Consider the following 20,344-nt stretch of genomic DNA (forward strand, 5'->3'; position numbering starts at 1 on the left):
TTTATCTTTAAAATACAGCTAAAATTATTCTTCTGAGTTTGTGAAATATGGAAATATAAGCATCTAGTTACCCTAAAACCATTATTTTATTGTCTTGGAAAGCCTCAGCCAAAAATATTCTCCTTCTAGTCTACCAAAAATGATTTCATCAGTTTTTCAGTTGGACACCCAGTGTTGTTGTTTACACAGCTTTGAGTTTTAATGGGTATTACAGCTGTTTAACAGCACTGTCACACAAAGGAGCTGAGAGAGGGAATAAAAGATGCTGTCCCTTGGAGGCTGTGCAAGGAACTGAGTCCAGGCAGCCCCATCTTTCTGTCTCCCTTCAGCGGCCTGGAATCAGGCAAAAGCTTGTGCATGTTTGGAAGAATGAGCATCGTGTGTGTGAATTGGCTTCTGTTCTGCTGAGATAAGGCCTGTCAGCAGGCGATGTATCCAGCATCAGCGCATATACCAAGTCCAGAGACTCTCCTTAACTACTCTGGAGGCACACATACTTCTCTCTGCAAGGAAATGTGCAGAGCTGAGGAAGCAGGTAAGGTGTCCACCATGGCCTAGTGGAGCAGAGGAAGTCTCCTGATTCAATTTCTATTACTTCCCCTGTTAGTGTATAGGAGGGAGATTTTATCTAGGAAGGAAATGAGGAAAGGGAGCAACTGTGTCCTCTGATCAGGCTCCCTGCTTACACCTTGACAGCCAGGTGGGAACTGTGGATGTTCTGAGTCCCTTTATGTTCTTCTTCCAGGCAGTAACTGCAGCCCTGCACTAGGTGAAGAAATGCAACCCTCTAAGCCTTTCATCAAAAGTTTCCCCTGGCTGTGATTAGTATGTCTTATTATTACTGTGATTATTACTCCCTAGGGGGAACCTCCATCTCTAGAGACTTTGAGAAGACTCATCCAAGAGGAATTAGCTAAGCAGCTAGATGGTAAGTAATCAGCTCTGAGAAGCCAACAGATAGATCTGAGTGTATCAAACGCACTTCCCATAGCTGCAGTGCTATAACTGGCACCTGAACCTCTTCTGCTTTTGGAAGGTGATGTTGCAACAAGCCTGCCTGGAAGGCAGGTATGTGTAAAATGAAACGTGCTGAGCAAACTTTACCATTCCCCAGGCTTGATGTTCCCAGCAGCATTGCAGGGGCTTTTCTCCCCTCTTCAGCCTAAGGACATTGCCTGTGCTAATCACATTGTGGCTTTTGCTCCCAACACAGCTTTGTTTTAGAATCATTCCTGCAGATGCCTGGGCTCAGATGGTAGGGAATAAAGAAGATACAAATTAGAACAGATTCATTCGGGGCCTTGGAAGTGAAAGTAAGCAGAGTAGAAGCCCACAGAGGGACTGTGGGCCCTGGTAAACTTGCTTTGAAGTTCCAGCTGGAGGAGAAATGTTCTTGATTTCTGGTTGTGACACTCATTACCCACCAGTATGAGGAGAGGGTGCAGGGTGAATCTAGGCTGCTGTTTCTCTCAAAATATATGAATTGCAGACCACTACTGACAGTGAACTGCAGAGCTGTAGCACTTCTCCTCACACAGCTCTTGGAGCAGCTGAAACATATCCATGGGAATTTTCCTCCACTCCAGAGATCGTGGTGAAATGAGGTGATTTATTTGAAGGAGTTTATTTACATGCTCTCAGACTTCGATTTCCACTGCAGCCTAAAAGCAGTCAAGATTTTGCGTCATTGAAGTCAACATAGAAAACCCTTTTCCCTTCATTCTGTAGGATGTTTTTGTGATGCTAAGTATGTCTTAAGAGCCCTCAAGGCTGCTTAGGGTTTGAATCTGGAAGCCACAAGCAATGTGCCTGCATGGAAATCAGAGAACATGCTGACACAGGGAGCTGCCTTAGTCACAGTTTCTGACTTCACAGGCAGAGATGGGTACATTGGCTTTCACTCCACATGTATTACAGCCCAGAACAAGAAAAGAAAGCTTTCTCCCTACAGAGCAGCCATGTAGCATCTCACTGGGTAGCAGAATCAATGCAGAAGCAATGCTCTTCTTTTCAGATCAGCAATGATCACAGTTCTACAGAAGTCCACCAACTGTACAATTAAATGAAATGATATTTCAGATCCCTGGTGCACAAGGAACAGAGAGAAGTGTTTAGGATTCAGCATGATATTCAGGAGAGGTTTGAAGCTATGGAGAAAATAAGGCTCAAATCATCTAGAAAGGTCCAGTGAGGCATCGACATTACTGACAGGGGAGGATTATGTGGGGATAACAAATAGATGGCCCTAAAAATTTGATCTGTGACAACACATGGACTTTACTGGACCACTGTTTCTGGCTCTCCATGTCTTGGAGCACTGACCTTCTGGTCTAACAAACCCATTCATTCCACTCTCTTCACAGCAAAGTTAGCCTATCTCTTGGCTCAGATACAGCCTGCACATGTAAAAGCATCCCATGGCAGACCAGGACCTCCTGGTCCCCCTGGGAAAGAAGGACTACCAGGAAGACCCGGCCCTCCGGGAGAGCCTGGCCGGCCTGGACAGACTGGGTCTGAAGGGCTACCTGGCCCCATTGGCCCCAAAGGTGAGCAAACCTTGATACGTTTGGGAATTCCAATAAAGGGATGTGTCCACCGTGCGCTCTTCAGAGTAGGCACTGGGTAGCAGGAGTATATTTGAGGTGGTGAGTGACAAGCAGCTCTGGTGAAGAGCTAGGAAATGATAGGACATCGATAGGACAAGTAATGGTTTTAAATAGGACAAGGAGTAATTTTTTTAAACTAAAAAAGAGCAGATTTTGATTACTTTTAGGAAGAAATTCTTTACTCAGAGGGTGGTAAGGCACTGGCACAGGTTGCCCAGAGAAGCTGTGAATGCCCGTGGATGCTGTGGATGTTCATGCTTCGAATTGGTTAAACTGTTTCCCTAAGAGTCGTATTTTCTGAAAGCCTTTTATTTATTTATTTTTAAATACAGTCATCCCATAACTTGCCAGATATTTGAGTATCCTCCAATTTTCTAGTGTCTGAGTTTGTATCATGGTCTTACTTTGCCTTGGGCAGACTTACTGAGATGTTGCAGTGATACAAGCAGTAAGTCGGACTTGCTTAACAACTTTGGTATTCACCTCTCCTGTTAGTAGCCTCTAAGTGGCACTTAGAAGTCATGTTAGAAGCAGGCTCAGTCTTTTAAAGCAGATTTTGTGAATGTGATCAGCAACTTAAGAGTGTGTGTTCTACCTCTGATCAGAATTGGAGCGGTTCGGGTCTTCATTTCTCCTTATGCCCCATCTCAGAGAAGTGACCATAAATAGGAACTGCTTATTAGCAAATATGTTGGCATCAGTGTGGATGGAAGACCTGTGGTAGTATTATTTACATCTGCAGGTAATGCTTACAAATTTATTGTTGTTGTTTTTTTCCCCTCTCTACAGGAGAAAGAGGAGCAAAGGGTGAGAAAGGAGATACTGGCATTGGCCAACGAGGTGAAATAGGTCCTCCAGGAATTCCAGGTATGTTTATTCAGAAAGCCCCACAAAACATATCACTCAGAACAGTCACGAAGACAAGGGCTCTTCAACATTAGATAAACTATCAAGATAACATAAATAACAGCATACACAATTTCTGTAGCCAGTGGCCCAAAGGGAAGAAACCTAACACTAGCATCACATCTGGCCACTTTTCAACATCTGTCCACTTTTCATTTTTTTCAACAACCCATGTTGTTGAAGAATAATAATGTGGAAACTCTACTATATGGAAACTACAACGTGGAAACTCTACATATGTGAAAGCATAGTAGAGTTGTGCATACAGGGTGGAAATCTTGCATTCAGAGGATCCATGTTTGCCATAACCTTGTAGATAAGTGCCAGCCAGACCCAAAATTGTAGAGGCTGATGCCTGCATCCCATGTGGGAGCACCGCACTCTCCTGTGATGTTGCACTGCTGAGTATGGTACCCTAAGGGTGCCACTCACCAAGGGCATTGTGTTTTTATTTTAGGCCTCCCAGGGGAGCCTGGCTATGCCAAAGATGGGATGCCAGGACCACCTGGCCCTCAAGGTGAAGCTGGGGTGCCCGGTCTCATGGGCCCACAGGGACCTCCAGGAGCCAATGGACAGTGTGACCCCACTCAGTGCGCTTACTATGCAAGCCTGGCTGCCAGACCCGCCAATGTCAAAGGGCCCTAGCATGCAGGGAGCATCCCCAGACTTGTTTTTAAAACTTGAATTCATCAAGCCTGCCAAGAGCTCTCGGATGTCTTCAACTGTGTTTCTTTCATGGGAGGCCTTCTAAAGCCAACAAATGCTGCCGGTCGGTCAGATTATTTTTATTAATTATTATTATTATTATTATCTTTGATGTGATATGTGAATTTGTTCTTGTTTTCTCTAACACCAGGGCATATTAAAACATTAAAAATAAGTGTTTTTTTCTCTTTTGAAGAACATACAACATTGATGCATTGTGTAGCTGTTTATGCAAAACCATTCAGATTTTTTTTTTTTATGATGTTAATTCTTTCCAAAGCTTTACCTTTCACCTTTGAAACTGAAATCAAATCCTGCACTGTGCAGCCAGGGCATTAACTGTGAGACTCAGTCTGACTGCATGATTATTGGTGCTAGCTGCCATCCACATGGAGAGGAGGAGGGCAAGACATCTTACCCATGCCAAAGCTGGGTAAGATGTCTCCAATACACTCATCTCACAGTGGACAGACACTTACGGACAGGCAATGTGTTCCTTGGAAGCTTATCTTCCTTCTGCCAGGGAGATGCCTCTGCAAAAAAGCCGTGATGCTGTCTTCCATCAGCTCAGGGTTGCCAAATCTGCTTTTCATTGTCAGTGCACACATAATTCCCTACCACTGCGTCACCCAATAAATTTGCCAGTGAAGCACAGAACATCTGATATTAAAAATCTCAGGAAGCCAAGCGCAACCCAACTTCACTGCTTTGAATGATCCACCATGACAATAAGTTGGCAGGGTTGTGTCTTAGAAGGCAGGTGAGAGATTACAGGCTGGTCTAGGAGAGTGTTGATCTCTAATGAAAAGGTCAGATCAAATTGGTATTCAGAAACCCAGAGAAAACTGTGTTTGAGTGAAAGCCAAAACTCAGACATGGGTCCTTTTTCCTTATCAGCTCATTTTTAAAATCATAAATAAACAGATAATAAAGAAGGGAAAGAGTCTGAGAATGCCTTTATAATTGGTCACTTTTGGTCTAACCCTTTGAGACTTGCCCATACACAATGGTGTGGATCTGAATGATGAACTCAGATATGTACCAGCAAAGGAGCTGCATTTCCAAAAGTCCTCTGCACAAAGCACTTTGTACTGAGGGATCAGAGTAATGAACCTGATACAGGCACTAAGTGCTGAATCTGTTTAGAAATCTCATCAGGTCTTTTGCAGACAGAAATGCAGGCCCCCTGACCTGGCGTGTTCTCCACATGGCACAGTGCTTCCAAGCTGGCTAAGCCAACCAGAAACCACAGCTGTCTACAACCCTCACAGAATCAGACACTGGCTAAAGCCCAGAGCTAGCTATTTGCCAGACTTGGAGTCTCTTCCTTACCCAGCAGCAGATAAAATTTGCCTCTGCTTTACTGAAAAATGAAATTAAATAGCATGTTCACTGCCAGGGTTAAACAAAGTCTTTCCCTTGTAGATCTCAGTGGTGATATTTTTGCTATTTCCTATGCAAATAATCTCTTTGATTTGATTTTACTGTATTTCTCACTATGGAAAGACCAATCAAAGTGAAAATATCATGAAGTGAAAAGCTCGCTGCTTTTTAGTAACTCTCAATAGTATATGTTGCTGTACTGCATCTTAAGCCAGCTCACTATATTTCAGTATTAGGCAAGCATTTTGATCACATCATATTTAACATCATTATTTTTCCTAGTCCAGTTTTCACCCCTCCAGTGGGGATGTACAACAGGCTTCCTACTCGAGAGATACCTCCCAATATAGCACCAGCCATCATTTTGAATAAATATGACAATGAACAGGTTTTATGGAGGTCATGCATGTTAACTCTGCCATATTAATGTGACATTTAGTTCCTGTCCTGGTGGTAACTCGTCAGACTCTGTATCGTATATGTTTATATGTGCCATGCATGGCATAGACTTCAGTACATTCAAACATACCATGTGAAGGCTAAATACATAATGATATTCTGTTAAGCAAATGTCAGGGTCTTTCACACTTCCAAGACTGTATAATTAGATCAAGGAGATCTTGGTGTTTTGTTTCTTTGTGGGTTTGTTTGTTTGTTTTTGCTTTATATTTGTTTTCTTTTGTTGTTTTGTTTCAGTTTTGTTTTGTTTTGTTTCTTGTTTGTTTGTTTTGGGGGGCTGTTTTTTTTCAGATAACTTTTTTCATCTGTAAGTCTTTTAGCGTCATTGCCAGGAGTCTGTGTTAGCAAAAGTGAGGCACACCTGCACCTTCAATAGCAATTAGAAGAACTGCATGGGCTAGTCACAGACTAGAGCTGTGCGATTTCTCCACCCTGAAAAAGGGACCCAGCCTAACTTCCTTTGCTCTATCATATTCCCTACTTTGTGGTTGTCTGTTCAGTCCATTCCCAGAGACAGCCTTGCTTTTGTACTCTAAATGTAGTGGATGCCATTTCCATGCTTCTTCTTAAACCTCGTTGTCTCTCCAGCCAGTTAAATGGCATTTACCAAGCACAATCTGTTGGTAGTGAGGAGCATGAGATACATGCTGTAGACCCAGATTAGCCACGCAGGTGCTATGGGTGTAGACATCAAAGGGAGGTTTCTGTAGCTGCTGCTCCTCCAGAAGCAAGTCCTGTGTGACTGTGCCTAAAGTCAACTGAAAATATATAAATAAACAAACAAATAAATAAGATAAATGTCTGTGCAGGATTCCTGCCCTACAGACTCAAGCAGAAAAAGCTGCACCAGTTTTTGCCTCAGTCTGCTTGTGGGTATTTGCAGTCTTTGGAAAGGTGGCCTGAGATTTCATTCCAAATTAAATCTGCCATCTGGGCGGACAGTTAAATGCCTGAGTACAGCCCTGGGCATGGTCAGAAGCTGCCCTCCAAAAAATGCAGATGCCTGTGTGCCTGAGCAGGTGTCTGTGTGTGCAGGAAGGTGACAGGCAGGCATGTTTTGTCTGTCCAACACTTTGCAAGGCAGCCTTGGATGCACGAGGTGGCTGACAGGGAGGAGATGGTGCTTGTGGCTGCTCCCCTAACCACTCCTGAACAAGATGGGGATGTGGCTTTTGCCTCTCAGTGTTCCTGGCTCTGAAACAAAGTGTTTGGTACATCACAGCAGAGTCCATTCAGTAAGTCTGAGACTGAAATCCAAGGATCCACTTTTATTACTGTTGGATTTCTTTTGGCTGGCCCTGTGGTAAGAGAGAACGTACTGTTAAAATTACACTGTCTGTCTCCCTAATGCATTTTCTACATATTATAAAGGTGCTAATGCTACGTGCATTTTTTTTGATGTTACTGGGAGTTTTTCTTTTTTAAAATAAACATGTAAATTATTGCAATTATAGCAAACAGACCATTATTCCATTACATATTTTGCCTGTCAAGTAAATAATTTAAAGTTTAAAACAAAAACAAAAAACTACTCATTTGGGGAAAATAATTTTGCATGTTACATTATTTAACAATTTTTACTTGCATTCTAAACTGCTTTTAATTAGCTTCTTCTTGAAGCTCTAGCAAGGAATGTACTGTTTTCTTCTTCACTGTCTTTGGAGAGGCTTCTCTCATGACAGCCTTCTGATGCTGCTTTCTTGAGCTGTCCTTTTCACACCTCTTCTTGTTAATATGGGATAATTAAACTGTCTAAGGTTGAACTCCGTTCCACATGTTTATTTGGAAATGTGTAATCAAAGCAAGACTACACTGCCCAGGACAAAAACAAATGTGTGTGTTTTTCCAGAGATGCAATAAAAATTCTGCAGCAGCTAAGCCCAAGGTCTTTACTCTGAGTGCAAAACCATCTGGGAGATAAACACAGCTTTCAAATTATGAACAATTAAAAAAAATAGCATTCACTGATGGTTTAGTCTTTTAAAGTGGAAACTTTCCAAGCTTTGCCCTGCTTCAGTCTGTGTTTTGGCAGCTTCTGGAGTAGGACTTGATGCCTATGCATGGCTGGGTACCACAAGGGATGTCCTAGATCTGCAGTAGGCATCCCTGAGGGAGATTACGGAGCACCTCAAATGATGTGAGATACTTATATCTAGGTACCTGAATCCCATACTCCATCTTTCACAGTGAGATTCAGAATCAGGCTGCAGCACCTGCATTTTGATGTCTTCAATGTGAGAGGGTGATTTAGCCCACCCTAAAGTAGTCAGCTGAAGCAGTCTGAGTTGTGTTGCCTGGATTAACAAGGTGTTCATGAAAGAAGAGTTTCTGACAGGTATTTATCCTCTACCTTTCCTGACTCATATTTCCACTGAGCTGGTGTGGTGATAGCTGTTACAGGTGATGAGGTGTTGGGTGCTATGGGAATGACTGTCGAGCATCTCAGGGGGAGTGAGACATGGTTATGGCATGAACCTGTATTGTCCTTTTGCCAGCAAAAAAAACAGGAAAAAAATCCTTTAAATATCTGCAGACATCCACTACCACCTATTTCATTCTCTGTGAGATCAGATCAGTTCTGCTGAGCATGAAGTCTGCTGCTTTGTGGCAGGGTACAAGAACAGAACCAGCAGTGGGGGTAAAATCAGGCTCTTGCCCTGATCTGCAGCCCTACACAGGGTTGAGCATCCAGCAGAGACCATCAGGGGTCTTTGGTGTGGTCCCCCCAGAGCCAGCTCTGCTAGGGAAGTCTTTACATCAGGCACACAACTGCCTCCTACATCCCAAGCATGGTACTTTTCATAGAGTTATCAGAGTCTGGGCTTTCATTTCAACACCTTGTAACTAGTGAGGTTGAATTAAGAAAAGCCTGCTTAGCTTCATTGTTTTGTTTATACCTAGAAGTCACAACCAGATTTTTGTGTTCTGACTTGTGAAATGGAAACAACCAGTTGGAAAAGCCTGAAAAGAGTATGAACAGGAGACTGTGCTTGTCTGAGTTGCATTACAAAGCAGATTTGTAGGCTAATGTCTGAATTTCTCATGTACCTTGATTCAAGACTCTGCAATATTGTCATTAAAGTTAGTCTAAATTAAAAATGAAAATAATATGCTGAGTCTCTGAGGGGGATCATATGTTGATAATATGGGCTTCTTGTTATTTTATTTTTGGATCATGAACTGTATGGAGAAAGCACAAGGGAACAATTTGACTGAGGGACATTAATCATACACTGACATTCCTGATGAGACAGCATAGGAGGAAGGATGTCCTGCAAGATGAAGCAGAAAAGAACCTGGCACCTTGGTAAAGGAATGCCCAGGGTCAGACCCCTGGAGGAAAAAGTGCAGTAGGGAGAACAGTGCCCAGCATCAGAAAAACCTCTCTCTAAGCTTTGGCTCAGCATGAGGTTCTGTCTGAAAGTCTCGGGTTTTGATGTGGAGAGAGAAATCTGTTTAAGCAGAAGGCAGCATGTACAGCAATTCAGTTTATTTCACAGGACAGACAAAGCAAATATATAAAAACCATTTTTTTCCTGTAGTAATGGGGATGGCTTTTGTTCAAGTCTGAAATGACTCTCATTGCAGTAAATTCTTCAGCAGTTTTTTGATGGGAGTCTTATTTTTATGGTTAATTGTAAAGTCTGTCATTTCTAGTCAGCAACTTTCCCTTAACTTTCCCTTGAAAGTGAAAAAAAAATCTCACTTTTCTTTGGCTGCTCTATTCATCTCTGATATATTAATATATTTCCAAGTTATTATACACAGTCTTACTTATGAACAACTATTAGACTCTGTTGAATCTTTTTTTAATGTAAAATGTCCACCCCTTCTTGATGAAGCTGCTAGAACCTTCATGCTATAACCTTCATGGGGCGTTGGACCCAATGATCTTTCGAGGTCCCTTCTAACCCCTTCAATTCTGTGATTCTGTGATTCAGATCCCATTGACATTAACAGTGACCCTAATGAAAAGGGTAACCATTCTGTGTCCCCAGGATCTGCTCACACCATTGTTCACCAAGTTGTGATAGTCCCAGCTCAGCAGCTTGCATGGTCCCCATCAGGAAGCCATTGCCATCCTCGGAGTTTATGATGCAAAAGGAGCCCCATAGCACTGATGGATACCAGGGAGGAGGTAGTTTTCTCTTACAGATGAATCAGAATGAAATTCAGAGCTTGATTTCAATAGAGTTAGGGTATTTGCACTCAGTCCAAGTTGAGGATAACAGTCAGTATGCAACAGCTCTTAAAGTCTGTATCTGAGGGCAAAATCCAATAGAAAACAGAAGAACCTAAAGTCTAAGTTCAGAAATGGTATTGGTATTCACCTATAATCCCCAAATCCTCTAGTCAGCATCTTCTGGCTGGCTAGCAGGCTCCCAACACTCTCCACACATCTGTGCAAGCTGGTGTTGGGAGACAGATTCCCTGCAAACTCAGCACCATCCAGGGCTAAGGACAACGGATCTGGAGTGGGGAATAGGAACCCATGTGTTCACTGTCCACAAGACCTGACCTGGTAGACCTGTTCACACTGCACTTACAACACGTCTTCTGCCTTTAATACTCAGTGGGAGATTGTGGAGACCCCTCTCCTTGAAAAGCATCTGACATGGTCGTTCCAAGCATTTTTTAGCTGAAAGCCTTAAGGATTAGAGGATGAAATAAAAGAGGTAGCTTTCTCAGCCTGAGGCTTCAAACCCACAATTGTCTCCTTGTGGGAAAATGCCCTGCTCTCTGTGTTGCATGCTGTGCTGAGTGACTTAGGATAAACCTGGTATTTTTCACCTATTACAAAACCATGCAGGAAGGAATAAAAAAAAAATATGTTTTTAAATATGCCAGAATAAGTGCAGCACAAGAAAGACCCTATCTCTGTGGTGCAGAGGTTCATGTGCTCAGCAGGAGAGAGGATGACTTCCAGATTTCAAAATTGATGCTTTTTTGTGTTTGGTTAATGTTAAAGGCAAAAGCTGTCCTGGAGGGCAGGGCTTGTTCCTGACTGCCATCTCCTAAGCCACCAGCTATGAGTCTGTCTCCTTGTCCCATTTACCATGTGCTTTATCTACCCAGCCTTGCTGCTTCCATTGCAATCCCCTGGGAATGGCCAATGTAAATTCTTCAGACAAGCATCTTAGGTGCGCCCACCAGGACAGCGCTACAAACAAAAAATGCTTTGAACCAAACTGCTGACAAGCACAGGCACAGCACTGCTGTTTCACTTTCTAAGCACCAGCAGACACTTGCCACCAGCTGAAAGCACTGAGAGGAAATATTCGCGGCCCAGGAACTGGGTTTTGTGTACGCTGCAGTGCCAGGAGGGAAACACCTGACCGAGCAAGAAGGGCAAATGTTTGCTCAGTGGGACGTCTCTGAGCAACCCAAACACTCCGCATGTGTGTTGTTACGTGCCTGGCAGAGAGGTAAGCTGACAGAGGGCCTTGATCGACTGAGAACCTCAGCAGTTGCCCGTGGTGCATGCAACAAATTGTCTGTCACCCTCCTGGGCTTAGTTCGGCCAGCTACATTTCTTTCTGGTGGAAGAATGAACGCAGATGCCTCCTTCAGATGTGCCCCTACGGGTCCTGACCCACTGTGGAGGTACCTTACAGAGCACGACCCAAAGTACGAAGGGAAGAAGAAACTGAAGATCTCCGGCAGAGAGCTGGCAGCGGTTCCTGAGCAGGTCTTCGGCCTGGACCAGCTGCAGGTCCTGGAGATGAGCCCAGAACGGGAGAGCTGCCTGAGGCACCGCCTGGAGCTGCTCCCCCGAGACATCAGCCGCCTGAAGAACCTCACCCTCCTTTACATGGACTCCAACAACCTGAAGGCCATTCCTGCCGAAATCGGCTCTCTGAGGCACTTGGAGAGGCTCACCCTGAGCAACAACCGCCTGAGCTCCCTGCCCCCTGAAATGGCGGCGCTTCAGAGGCTGCGAAGCCTCCACCTGGCCAACAACAGCCTGACTGAACTGCCTGCCCCTCTCTGCCAGCTAAGGGGCCTCACCTTTCTGGACCTGAGTGACAACAAAATCCGCACAATCCCCTCCAGCATCCGGCATCTGGAGAAACTGGAAACGCTGCTGTTGCTCTTCAACTCCCTGGAGAGCCTGCCTGAGGATATCTGTGTTTTAAGGAACCTGCACACGTTGTGGCTGGGAAACAACTGTTTACGGGCCCTTCCAGCAAGCTTTGGGGAGTTGGTGAACCTGGACTGGGGATGCAATTACTGCTCGTGCAATTTTGAGGGGAATCCACTGGAATGTCCTCCCCCTGAGATCTGCAGCAGAGGCCCTGAAGAGATCAGAGATTATTTCTTGTCGCTTCATAGGACGCAGAGAGAATAGACAACTGGTGCCAGTCCTCCTGAGGTGACTGAGGTGGAATTATGCTCTGCAAATAATCTGCACAGGAGAAATGTGTTTCAGGTGGAAAAGTCTGGTGAAATCACTCTGTGGAGCTTCAAAGCTTCCTCTCTGCTGTACCGTGATTTCTCTGGCAGTCTGTTTTTTGACACGAGTACTGAGTGATGGTCTATACCTTTCAAAGATTATTTCAGGGACAGCTATAATCTTTTTAGTTTTTATAGTTGTATAGATCTATCTCAGGAAATGTTGTAGCCATAAATTCAATCTGAGAAAATAAAAAGTATCTAGGCTGAGAGTATAGAGCACCTCGTGGCTGTAAATGGCAATAATGCATAGTTTTCACGCTGGTCAGTGCTTGAGACTGGACTTGCATTAGGTGCAGGCTGAGATTTGTGGAAGTGTTTAAGACTGTACAGACACATGGATTTGGATTTTCTTGAGGTGGCTCAGAATCTCATTGCTTTCATTGGCATTTTGCAGTTTTGCATCCAACACAAATATAGAATCAGCTCAGGGTTCTGTCTAGCTCTTGATAGAAGCAACCTGTATCCAGGTCCCACAAGGTACCATGCAAGTGATATCTCAAGGCTGGGAAAGTGTTGCGAGATATGAAAAGAGAGATATTAAAATATGAGTATGCAAACTTCCTGCAAGGGAACACTTCTGAAAATTCCTCTTTATAATCATAAAAGGCTTCATCAGTGTTACATTATGGAAATTTGCTGAGACTCCTTTCTGTTTCATTCTGCTCTCCCTTCCCTCAGTCTCTCATCAGCATTTTCTTCCCACCTCTCCTTAGCTTTGCTCTTGTTGGGTGTTTTCTCTGTGGCTGTTGCCTCTGACATTATCTTCCTGTTTCATTATTTCCTCCTGAAAAGCCTCTCACTTCCTTATAAATGCTTTTCTTTGCCCTCTTTCCCCTTTGTTTTCTGTTTCTCATTTGGCTGGTGTACAGAAAGCTGCAGCTTTGTATCTTTCCTGGAAAGGAAAAGGGCTAAGTCAGGTCTGCTGGGATCTGAACCCGTGCTTTCAGGGATCATGGAGAAAAGGAGAGATAGTGTTTGAGACACTGATACATGGACCATTAAATCTATTGTTTGGTCATTTTCTTCTCCTCGTAGCAAAGATCAGCACAAAGAGAACAGGAGACCTGAACAGATGCTGAAGTTGTATTGGGTAACAAAACACAATGCCAGATATTCTTGGCATGAAATGATTTGTACATTGCTCTGACACTGGGTCTGCCTCTTACCTCTGTGAAACTTTTAAGCCAGACATCACCTTTTGGTGATTTACTAATAAGATTTAGTATAGGACTAGTATATCAGATAGCAATGAAGCAATGCATGGAAAAAAAAGGGCACGCAGTAATGACACACCAGCTTGTTTAGGGCATTACATAATGGCAATATCAGCAGCGGAGCGTAAATAAAAACAAGGTTATTCAACTGTTCTGGAACAAATGTGGGTCTGAAATTGTAGTAAGAGTGGTCTTTTTTAGAGGCCCATGTCTGACACACTGAATTCTTCCAGGGCAACATCTTTAGCCATATGGTAAGAGGGACAATTTGTCGTGTCCTTTGTCAAACCATTCAGATCCTGGCTTGCTGTTTTTTTTTTTTTTTTTTTCTGCACTGCACAGAGTTTGAGCTTGAGGATCCATTTCCAATTTTTGCAGCCTTTCCCTTCAGCTTCTGGACCAGTGATTCCCAAATGGCAAGCTGACTTCAGCTTCTTTGGGGAGTTTACAGCATCACACAGCATTTGCTTTTGTATTTGGCCAACATGTTTTCAAACATTAGAGGGTCCTGCAAGTTTCACATTGAGGAGTCAAACTCCTTTCAAGGCTATTCTGAGCTTAGTTCAACCAGTCCCTCTCCAAAATAAATAAATAAAATAGTTCTGAAACATGAAGCATGATTGCATCCATATGACTGTCATTCCTGGGAATAAATGGAGCTAAGAAGGGGGTTTAAGGTTTAAAAGAAAACGTAATAATTAATAAGCAATGTCAATACCTTTGCTTTAGTTCTCCAATTTCAATTTATGGGGATCTAGAGAAATTCTCTGAAATCAATGCAAGGGAGGGCACTTTGCCCTTACCATCATGGTGCTTGTGCAGACTTAATATATTGTTTGGCAAGAAGAAATTCTCTCCCTGTATCATGCTTCGTCCTGGTTGCTTCCAAAATCTCACTTCCCAAAGTGGAAACCCCAACAGTGCATAAGTGTTGTTGTATTCTAGCATCTGTGTTAGTGGCTTAGTTACACAGAGCAATAACTAGATCTTGGTGTTGTCATTAAGAAGGTATTAAAATCTAATCTCAAACTGCTTATCCTGTATTTGTTGTACTATCTGTATTGTTGCTAAGCACTCTCATTTGCCTGTGCTCATTAAAACTTCAAACATTAGTATCAGAGAACAGCAAACTGCTAGGTTATAAGCCCCTGATGAAAAGGCCTAGAGATAGCCCCAAATTCTGGGGGGACACTGTTAAAGCTGACATTCAGCACTGATGGGAGTTGTGCGTGCATTTCCCTTCATCCCACGCTGTACTGCAAACAGACTGGTGCAGAAGAGTGTTGTCCCCTGGAATTGCATAGTACTTTCAATTGAAAACTTTGAACTCTTTCAGCAGAACAGTAATGAAATATAAAAGCAGTAAGTGAAGAAAAAAGCTCCAAATAGGATTCCAGAAGAATTATATATATAAGGGCAGAGGGCTCTTTAATTTAACATACAAATGCATAACACTTCACAGGCTGGTAGCTCCAGCCAGACAAGTTCAGACTACAGATAAGCTGCATATTTTTAATGCTGGAGAGTTCACCTGAGGATATGGCAGATTCTCCACCAACTGAAGTCTGTAAAACCCACAGTCTAGCTCACCTGAAGGTGTGATGGTAACACTCCACCTTATTTTATGCAAAATGAAGGTTACAAAGACTTCTTCTGTCTTTGAAAGTATATGGCTAGAATTTATGGCTGCCATAAATCTAAAATAAATAAATCCCATGCCTCAGCATGAACTTCAGCTTCTTAATTTTCAATGGCTAAGAGCAATACTGGAAAAATTGAAGGTCACCAAGCCAGGAGTGCTGACCAGAGGGCTCTTGTGTTTGGTGCTGGAGTCTCCGAGGTGGTAAAACAAAACAGAATAGGCAGTTTCTGTTCTCCTTCAGCCACAGATTTCCAGAAGCAAAAACAGAAGACTGGTTCTGAATTCCTTTAGAGGGGAGTTTAGCACCCTCTGGTTTTCCAAGTCTTTGGAAAGTCGTGTGGTTGATCAATCAATTACATATTAGTAGGCAGCAAAGGAAACACAACTTTGCAGATCCCAGAAGACAAAACACACTTCAAGTAATGTCCTACACACAATACAAATGCATTTGGTGTCTGAAAGAACGGTGCCAGTTTCCGAACATGTAGTTGTTGGGGATCTGTTCTCAGATGTTTTTCACAAATTCTCTAGACCAGCAGGGTATCTGCTGAAAAGGCCATCGTCACTGACGCAGTTCCTCCTAGCTGGACCTACCCCACTGCCACTCACCATCCTGCCTTCCTCCGTGCTCTGTTGCCTCATCTCAGAACTTGTCAGCCCAAGTTCAGAAAAGATTTTTCTGGAGATTCAGCACTGAGTCAGTACAAGAGGTTCAGGTCTGACATGAACCCATGGGGTCTATGGGTTTAATTATGCTTGATTGCATACAATCAATCACTGTCGGAGGCATCAGATTCAACTGAAGATGGTTCCTTGCACTTGGGCAATGGTATCACAGGAGAAAAAAAAAGCAATCTGTCATAAGCAAGTGCCTTATCTTTCAGCACATCAAATTGCAATAAAAGCTTAAATATCATCTCTAATGGAGATCACTCTAAACCGTTCAAAGAAAAGTTTTTAACTCCTCAGAGTGTTCTGCCCATAAGCCAAGAAACAGGTAGTAAATGGTGCCACAAGAAATACCACATCCAAACTGTGGATTTTGTGTGCGTGTGTGTGTTAGAGATCTCAGCGGTTGTCAAGAAGACTTATTTTTCTGCCACCCTAGGGAAACTGTAAAACATGCTGCCTTTCTCCTTGCACGCAAACAAACTTTTCCTGAACGGTTTGGGCAGCAAGAAAATAGCAAGTGCGGAAGAGACTGATGCAACAAGCAAAGCCCAGATGGAGCAGCCCACACTGAGGCTTTGTGCTGAAACTCTCTGGGTTTCGTCAGGCTGAAACATTTGAGAGATTCAGCATGGAGCTCACTGCAGCTGACTCCCAAAGTGGTCTCACACCCAGTCATTTGGTGCATGAACTTTATGAGGGCTTGCATTCAGAAGGATGCAATGACACTCGCATTGAAGGTATCAGCGCAGTTACAGTCAGGCCATTAGCACAATGTTGTTTTCAAGAGGAATCTTTCCATTACTTTGCACATGTCACTGTTGAAAAGTTCAAATTCTTCTGTAAGTCAAGCATATTCGTGTTCATTTCCCAGAAACTAATTGTTTTATTCCTGTTTGCAAAATCCTTTTACGTACATGAAGCTTATTGAAGAGCTTCTTTTGAGGCTTGTTGAAATTAAACAGACACCAAGTCTGTCAGTCTTACTGTTCCAACCACGTTTTCTGCATCTCTGATGCTATCTATCTTTATGGAGATGTCACATTCAAAACTGAATGCAATATGGTGTCTGAAGTTTTTCCAGTGCCAAGCTGAAGGACTACTGCATGTCTTGAAAGTTACTCCATGTTTGTTCACCCTGCTTTGGTGGTGATTTGCCTTTTTTTCAACAAGAGCATGACACGATTCAGCTTGCGATCCGCTGTGATACCATGCTTCACTATGGCACTGCTATTAAGCAATTTTGATATTGGTGTATAAGTTTTTTAACCTTGTGTTCTGGTTTTAGTTGGGATAGAGTTAATTTTCTTCCTAGAAGCTGGTCTGATGCTATGTTCTGGATGCAGAATGAGAATAACACTGATAACACACTGATGTTTTAGTTGTCGCAGAGCAGTGCTCACACAGAGCCAAGGACCTTCCAGCTTCTCATGCTGCCCTGTCAGTGAGGGGCTGGGGGTGAAAAAGAGATGGGAGGGGAGAGAACCAGGACATCTGGCCCAGGGATATCCCATGCCACAATGCATCATGCTGAGCAATTAATATGGGGTGGCTGGCCAGGGTAGGGTGGACCACTGCTCAGGGATGGGATAGGCATCATTCAGCAGGTCATGAGCAATTACATTGTGCATCACTTGCTTTGTTTGTTCTTTATTAAAGCTTTTACCTATTTTTTTTTTTCCAATTCTACCCCCCATCCCATGGTTTGGGAAGTGAGCAAAGAGCTGTGTGGTGCTCAGCTGCCCGACAGGTTAAACCATAATACCTTGCACTTGCCCCTGCTGAAATGCAGCCTTCTACACACCAGACAGGTTATGCAATTTTTCAAGATCATTCTGAATTCGAATCCTGTCCTCTTATACTTACAATGCCTCTGAGCTTTATGCCACCTGAAAATTTAATAACTGTACTCTCTTTCCATCATCTAATTCATTAATGAAAACACATACCAGAATCAGATCCAGAATAGATTTGGCTGAGCTCCACTTTCTACATCCTTCCACTCTGACAAAGCACCACTGATACCCTCTCCAATACGTTATCAAACCAGCTTTGCACCCAATCTATCATTGTCTCACCTAGACCACGCTGCTGCAGCTTGTTTATGAAAATGTCACATGCAAGTATTTTGGAAACCCTCGTAATGGTACGACTGTGACAGCTACATTTCCTCTACTCTTAAAGCCTGTTGCACTTCTAAAACTGGAGATTAGATCAGTTCAAAACATAGGCTACTTGTCCTTGCTGCTATATGAAGCAGCTGCTGCTGTGATTTATAATCTTGCAGGCATTTATGAAAAGGTTATTTGTTCCAGGATTTTTGCAAAGCTTGAAGGCAGGTCAGAATCATTTCCCATACACTTCCCCCTACCCTATCTGCCCCATCAAAAAACAACAACAAAATGCAGTGCCATTTAGCTTGGACTGTACACTATACCTGCTACCCTGACTTTGTGGCTTTATGCAGACCTGATGCTTGGTGAAACAGCCACCTGCAGCTTCACCTTCTGCAGAAAGGTTGAGGGTTAGTTGGGGCCCAGAGCTCCAGAAGAGCTCATCAGAGGACAAATGCATCCATATTGGAAAGATTTGGTGTGGTCTATACTGTGTCATGCCAGTTGTGATGTGCTTTAGGTGGCCCCACGGTGGTGGTGGAGGGCTGCAGCTCTTCCTGATGCTTGGGAAACACAGCCCCAAAACATCTGGGACAACCATTTGCCTGCATTTCCCTACGTGGTTCCTGTGCAGAGTACTTTGGCCTGATCATGGTTCAGGGAAAAAGCAGTCATTGTGAGGGGGAAAGTGACCCAAGTCGCAAGATATCCAGCTTGTCTTGCTCTTGTCTTGACACCTGTGCTTTTCTTGCTGCACAGCAGAACTAAATAATCCTGCTTTCAAACTGATGTCCTTAATCCCATTGCTTAGACTCAAAACAGGATGAGTAGCACTCTGTTTCTAAGAGGACAGCAGGAAAATGGTAGTTTTGGTCCTGAATAACAAGCTTCAGTAGCTCACAGTGTACATCTGTGTGTGTTCCCTGGGCAGCTGTCACCTAGAGGATATCTACACCATACCTACACTAGTAAAAAGGCTGTTTCAGATCAGACCCCTTTTCATCTAGATGAAAAGAAGATTCCTTTTTATTCTCAGCACTACTGCTGGCTGTTAGGAAGTTCATCCTTTGCATTAGGTCCGTCTGTTCATGGAACAATAGAAAAAAAAAAAAGTTAGCTCACACAGGCTAAGAATCTGCCAGTGAAAGACTGAATGCTTCTGTATAGCTTTCTCACACCAAATACTGTTGGACTCCAGCAATTTCTAAACATGTACATAGCAATAACAGCACAGTTCTGCTATTTGTGAAGCTTCCTTTCCAGCTACAAAGCAGGCCTTACCCATACTGAATAACTGTGGTTTGTTCCCAAGTTATCCCTTATTCTTGATACTTTTCAACCATGAGGATCAAGAACATGCCCTTGATACCCTCTTCTGGTGTTTGGCGTTGTCAGGGTTTGCACAACTGGAAAGAGCAGTGTGGCCTAAGGTCTGTGGGACTGTGAGCTCTGTAGACTCCTTTTGAGCTTGATGTTTATCCAAAACCTACCTGTCCTTCCAAGAACTTAGACTTGCCCCTCCTTTTTCCTTCCATTTCTGGGCTCTTTGTCATCTCTTTGCCTATTAGATGGTGTTTCTTGAAGGGAACACAGTTAACTGATGCTCTATATATCTAGATTGTTTGTGTTTGAAATGTTAAGCTTATTTTTCCTTAACATTTTGTATTGTTTTAGTATCTATGAAGCCACATTCCAGGTTGACAGCAGTTCTGATAAATTCTGCAAAATCTCATATGCTGGGGTTTTCATTTGTTTGTTTGTTTATTTGGCTTGTTTCCTGGAAAACTTTTGTTGATCTGACTGAATCAAAATAGAAGAGAAAATGAAATAAATTATATGATGCCATGGGTACACATGAATGTGGATTCCACATCCTCATTTAGCAGAGCCAGAAGGCAGAGGCTCCCTCTAGACCCCAGTTCCTTGCCCTGTTTTAATACTCAAAGCACTTCACAGACCAACACCCTGCACATGGTACCCTCTGAAGTAGTTTCTTTTAATCCCTTGTTAGTCCCAGCTGCCAGAAGAGCCATACTAGTTCAGATCAAGGGTTATCTTACACCATCTGTGCAGTATTCTCTCCTCAAGTATGCCCATAAAAAAGAAGCCCAAGGGAAAAAAAATAAATAAAAAAGGAACAACAAAAAAGTATTTAAGATACTAAGTTTCTAAGTTTTCCTATTTTCTAAG

At 43.1% G+C, this 20,344-nt stretch overlaps 2 protein-coding genes across 2 annotated transcripts in view; both read left to right on the forward strand.

Annotated features, from left to right (window-relative positions):
* Nucleotides 1–7,941, forward strand: part of COL22A1 (collagen type XXII alpha 1 chain) — a 228,141-nt gene extending 220,200 nt beyond the window's left edge. The window contains exons 61-64 of the mRNA XM_072034280.1: nt 862–928; nt 2,364–2,546; nt 3,396–3,473; nt 3,970–7,941. Of these exons, the coding sequence (XP_071890381.1) occupies nt 862–928; nt 2,364–2,546; nt 3,396–3,473; nt 3,970–4,157 (516 nt within the window). The 3' untranslated portion in view covers nt 4,158–7,941. The remainder of the gene's footprint in view (nt 1–861; nt 929–2,363; nt 2,547–3,395; nt 3,474–3,969) is intronic.
* A 1,969-nt stretch (nt 7,942–9,910) lies between these two features.
* Nucleotides 9,911–16,561, forward strand: LOC101795034 (uncharacterized). The gene has a single exon (XM_038175074.2). The coding sequence runs from the start codon at nt 11,413–11,415 to the stop codon at nt 12,406–12,408; it is 996 nt and encodes a 331-aa protein (XP_038031002.2). The 5' UTR covers nt 9,911–11,412; the 3' UTR covers nt 12,409–16,561.
* The last annotated feature ends 3,783 nt before the right edge of the window (nt 16,562–20,344 follow it).

The sequence above is a fragment of the Anas platyrhynchos genome, chromosome 2 (assembly GCF_047663525.1).
Source record: "Anas platyrhynchos isolate ZD024472 breed Pekin duck chromosome 2, IASCAAS_PekinDuck_T2T, whole genome shotgun sequence".
Classification (NCBI taxonomy): Eukaryota; Metazoa; Chordata; class Aves; order Anseriformes; family Anatidae; genus Anas; species Anas platyrhynchos.

Coding starts and splice junctions, on each gene's coding strand:
- LOC101795034 (XM_038175074.2), top strand. CDS start 11,413: ATGTTTGCTCAGTGGGACGTCTCTGAGCAACCCAAACACTCCGCATGT.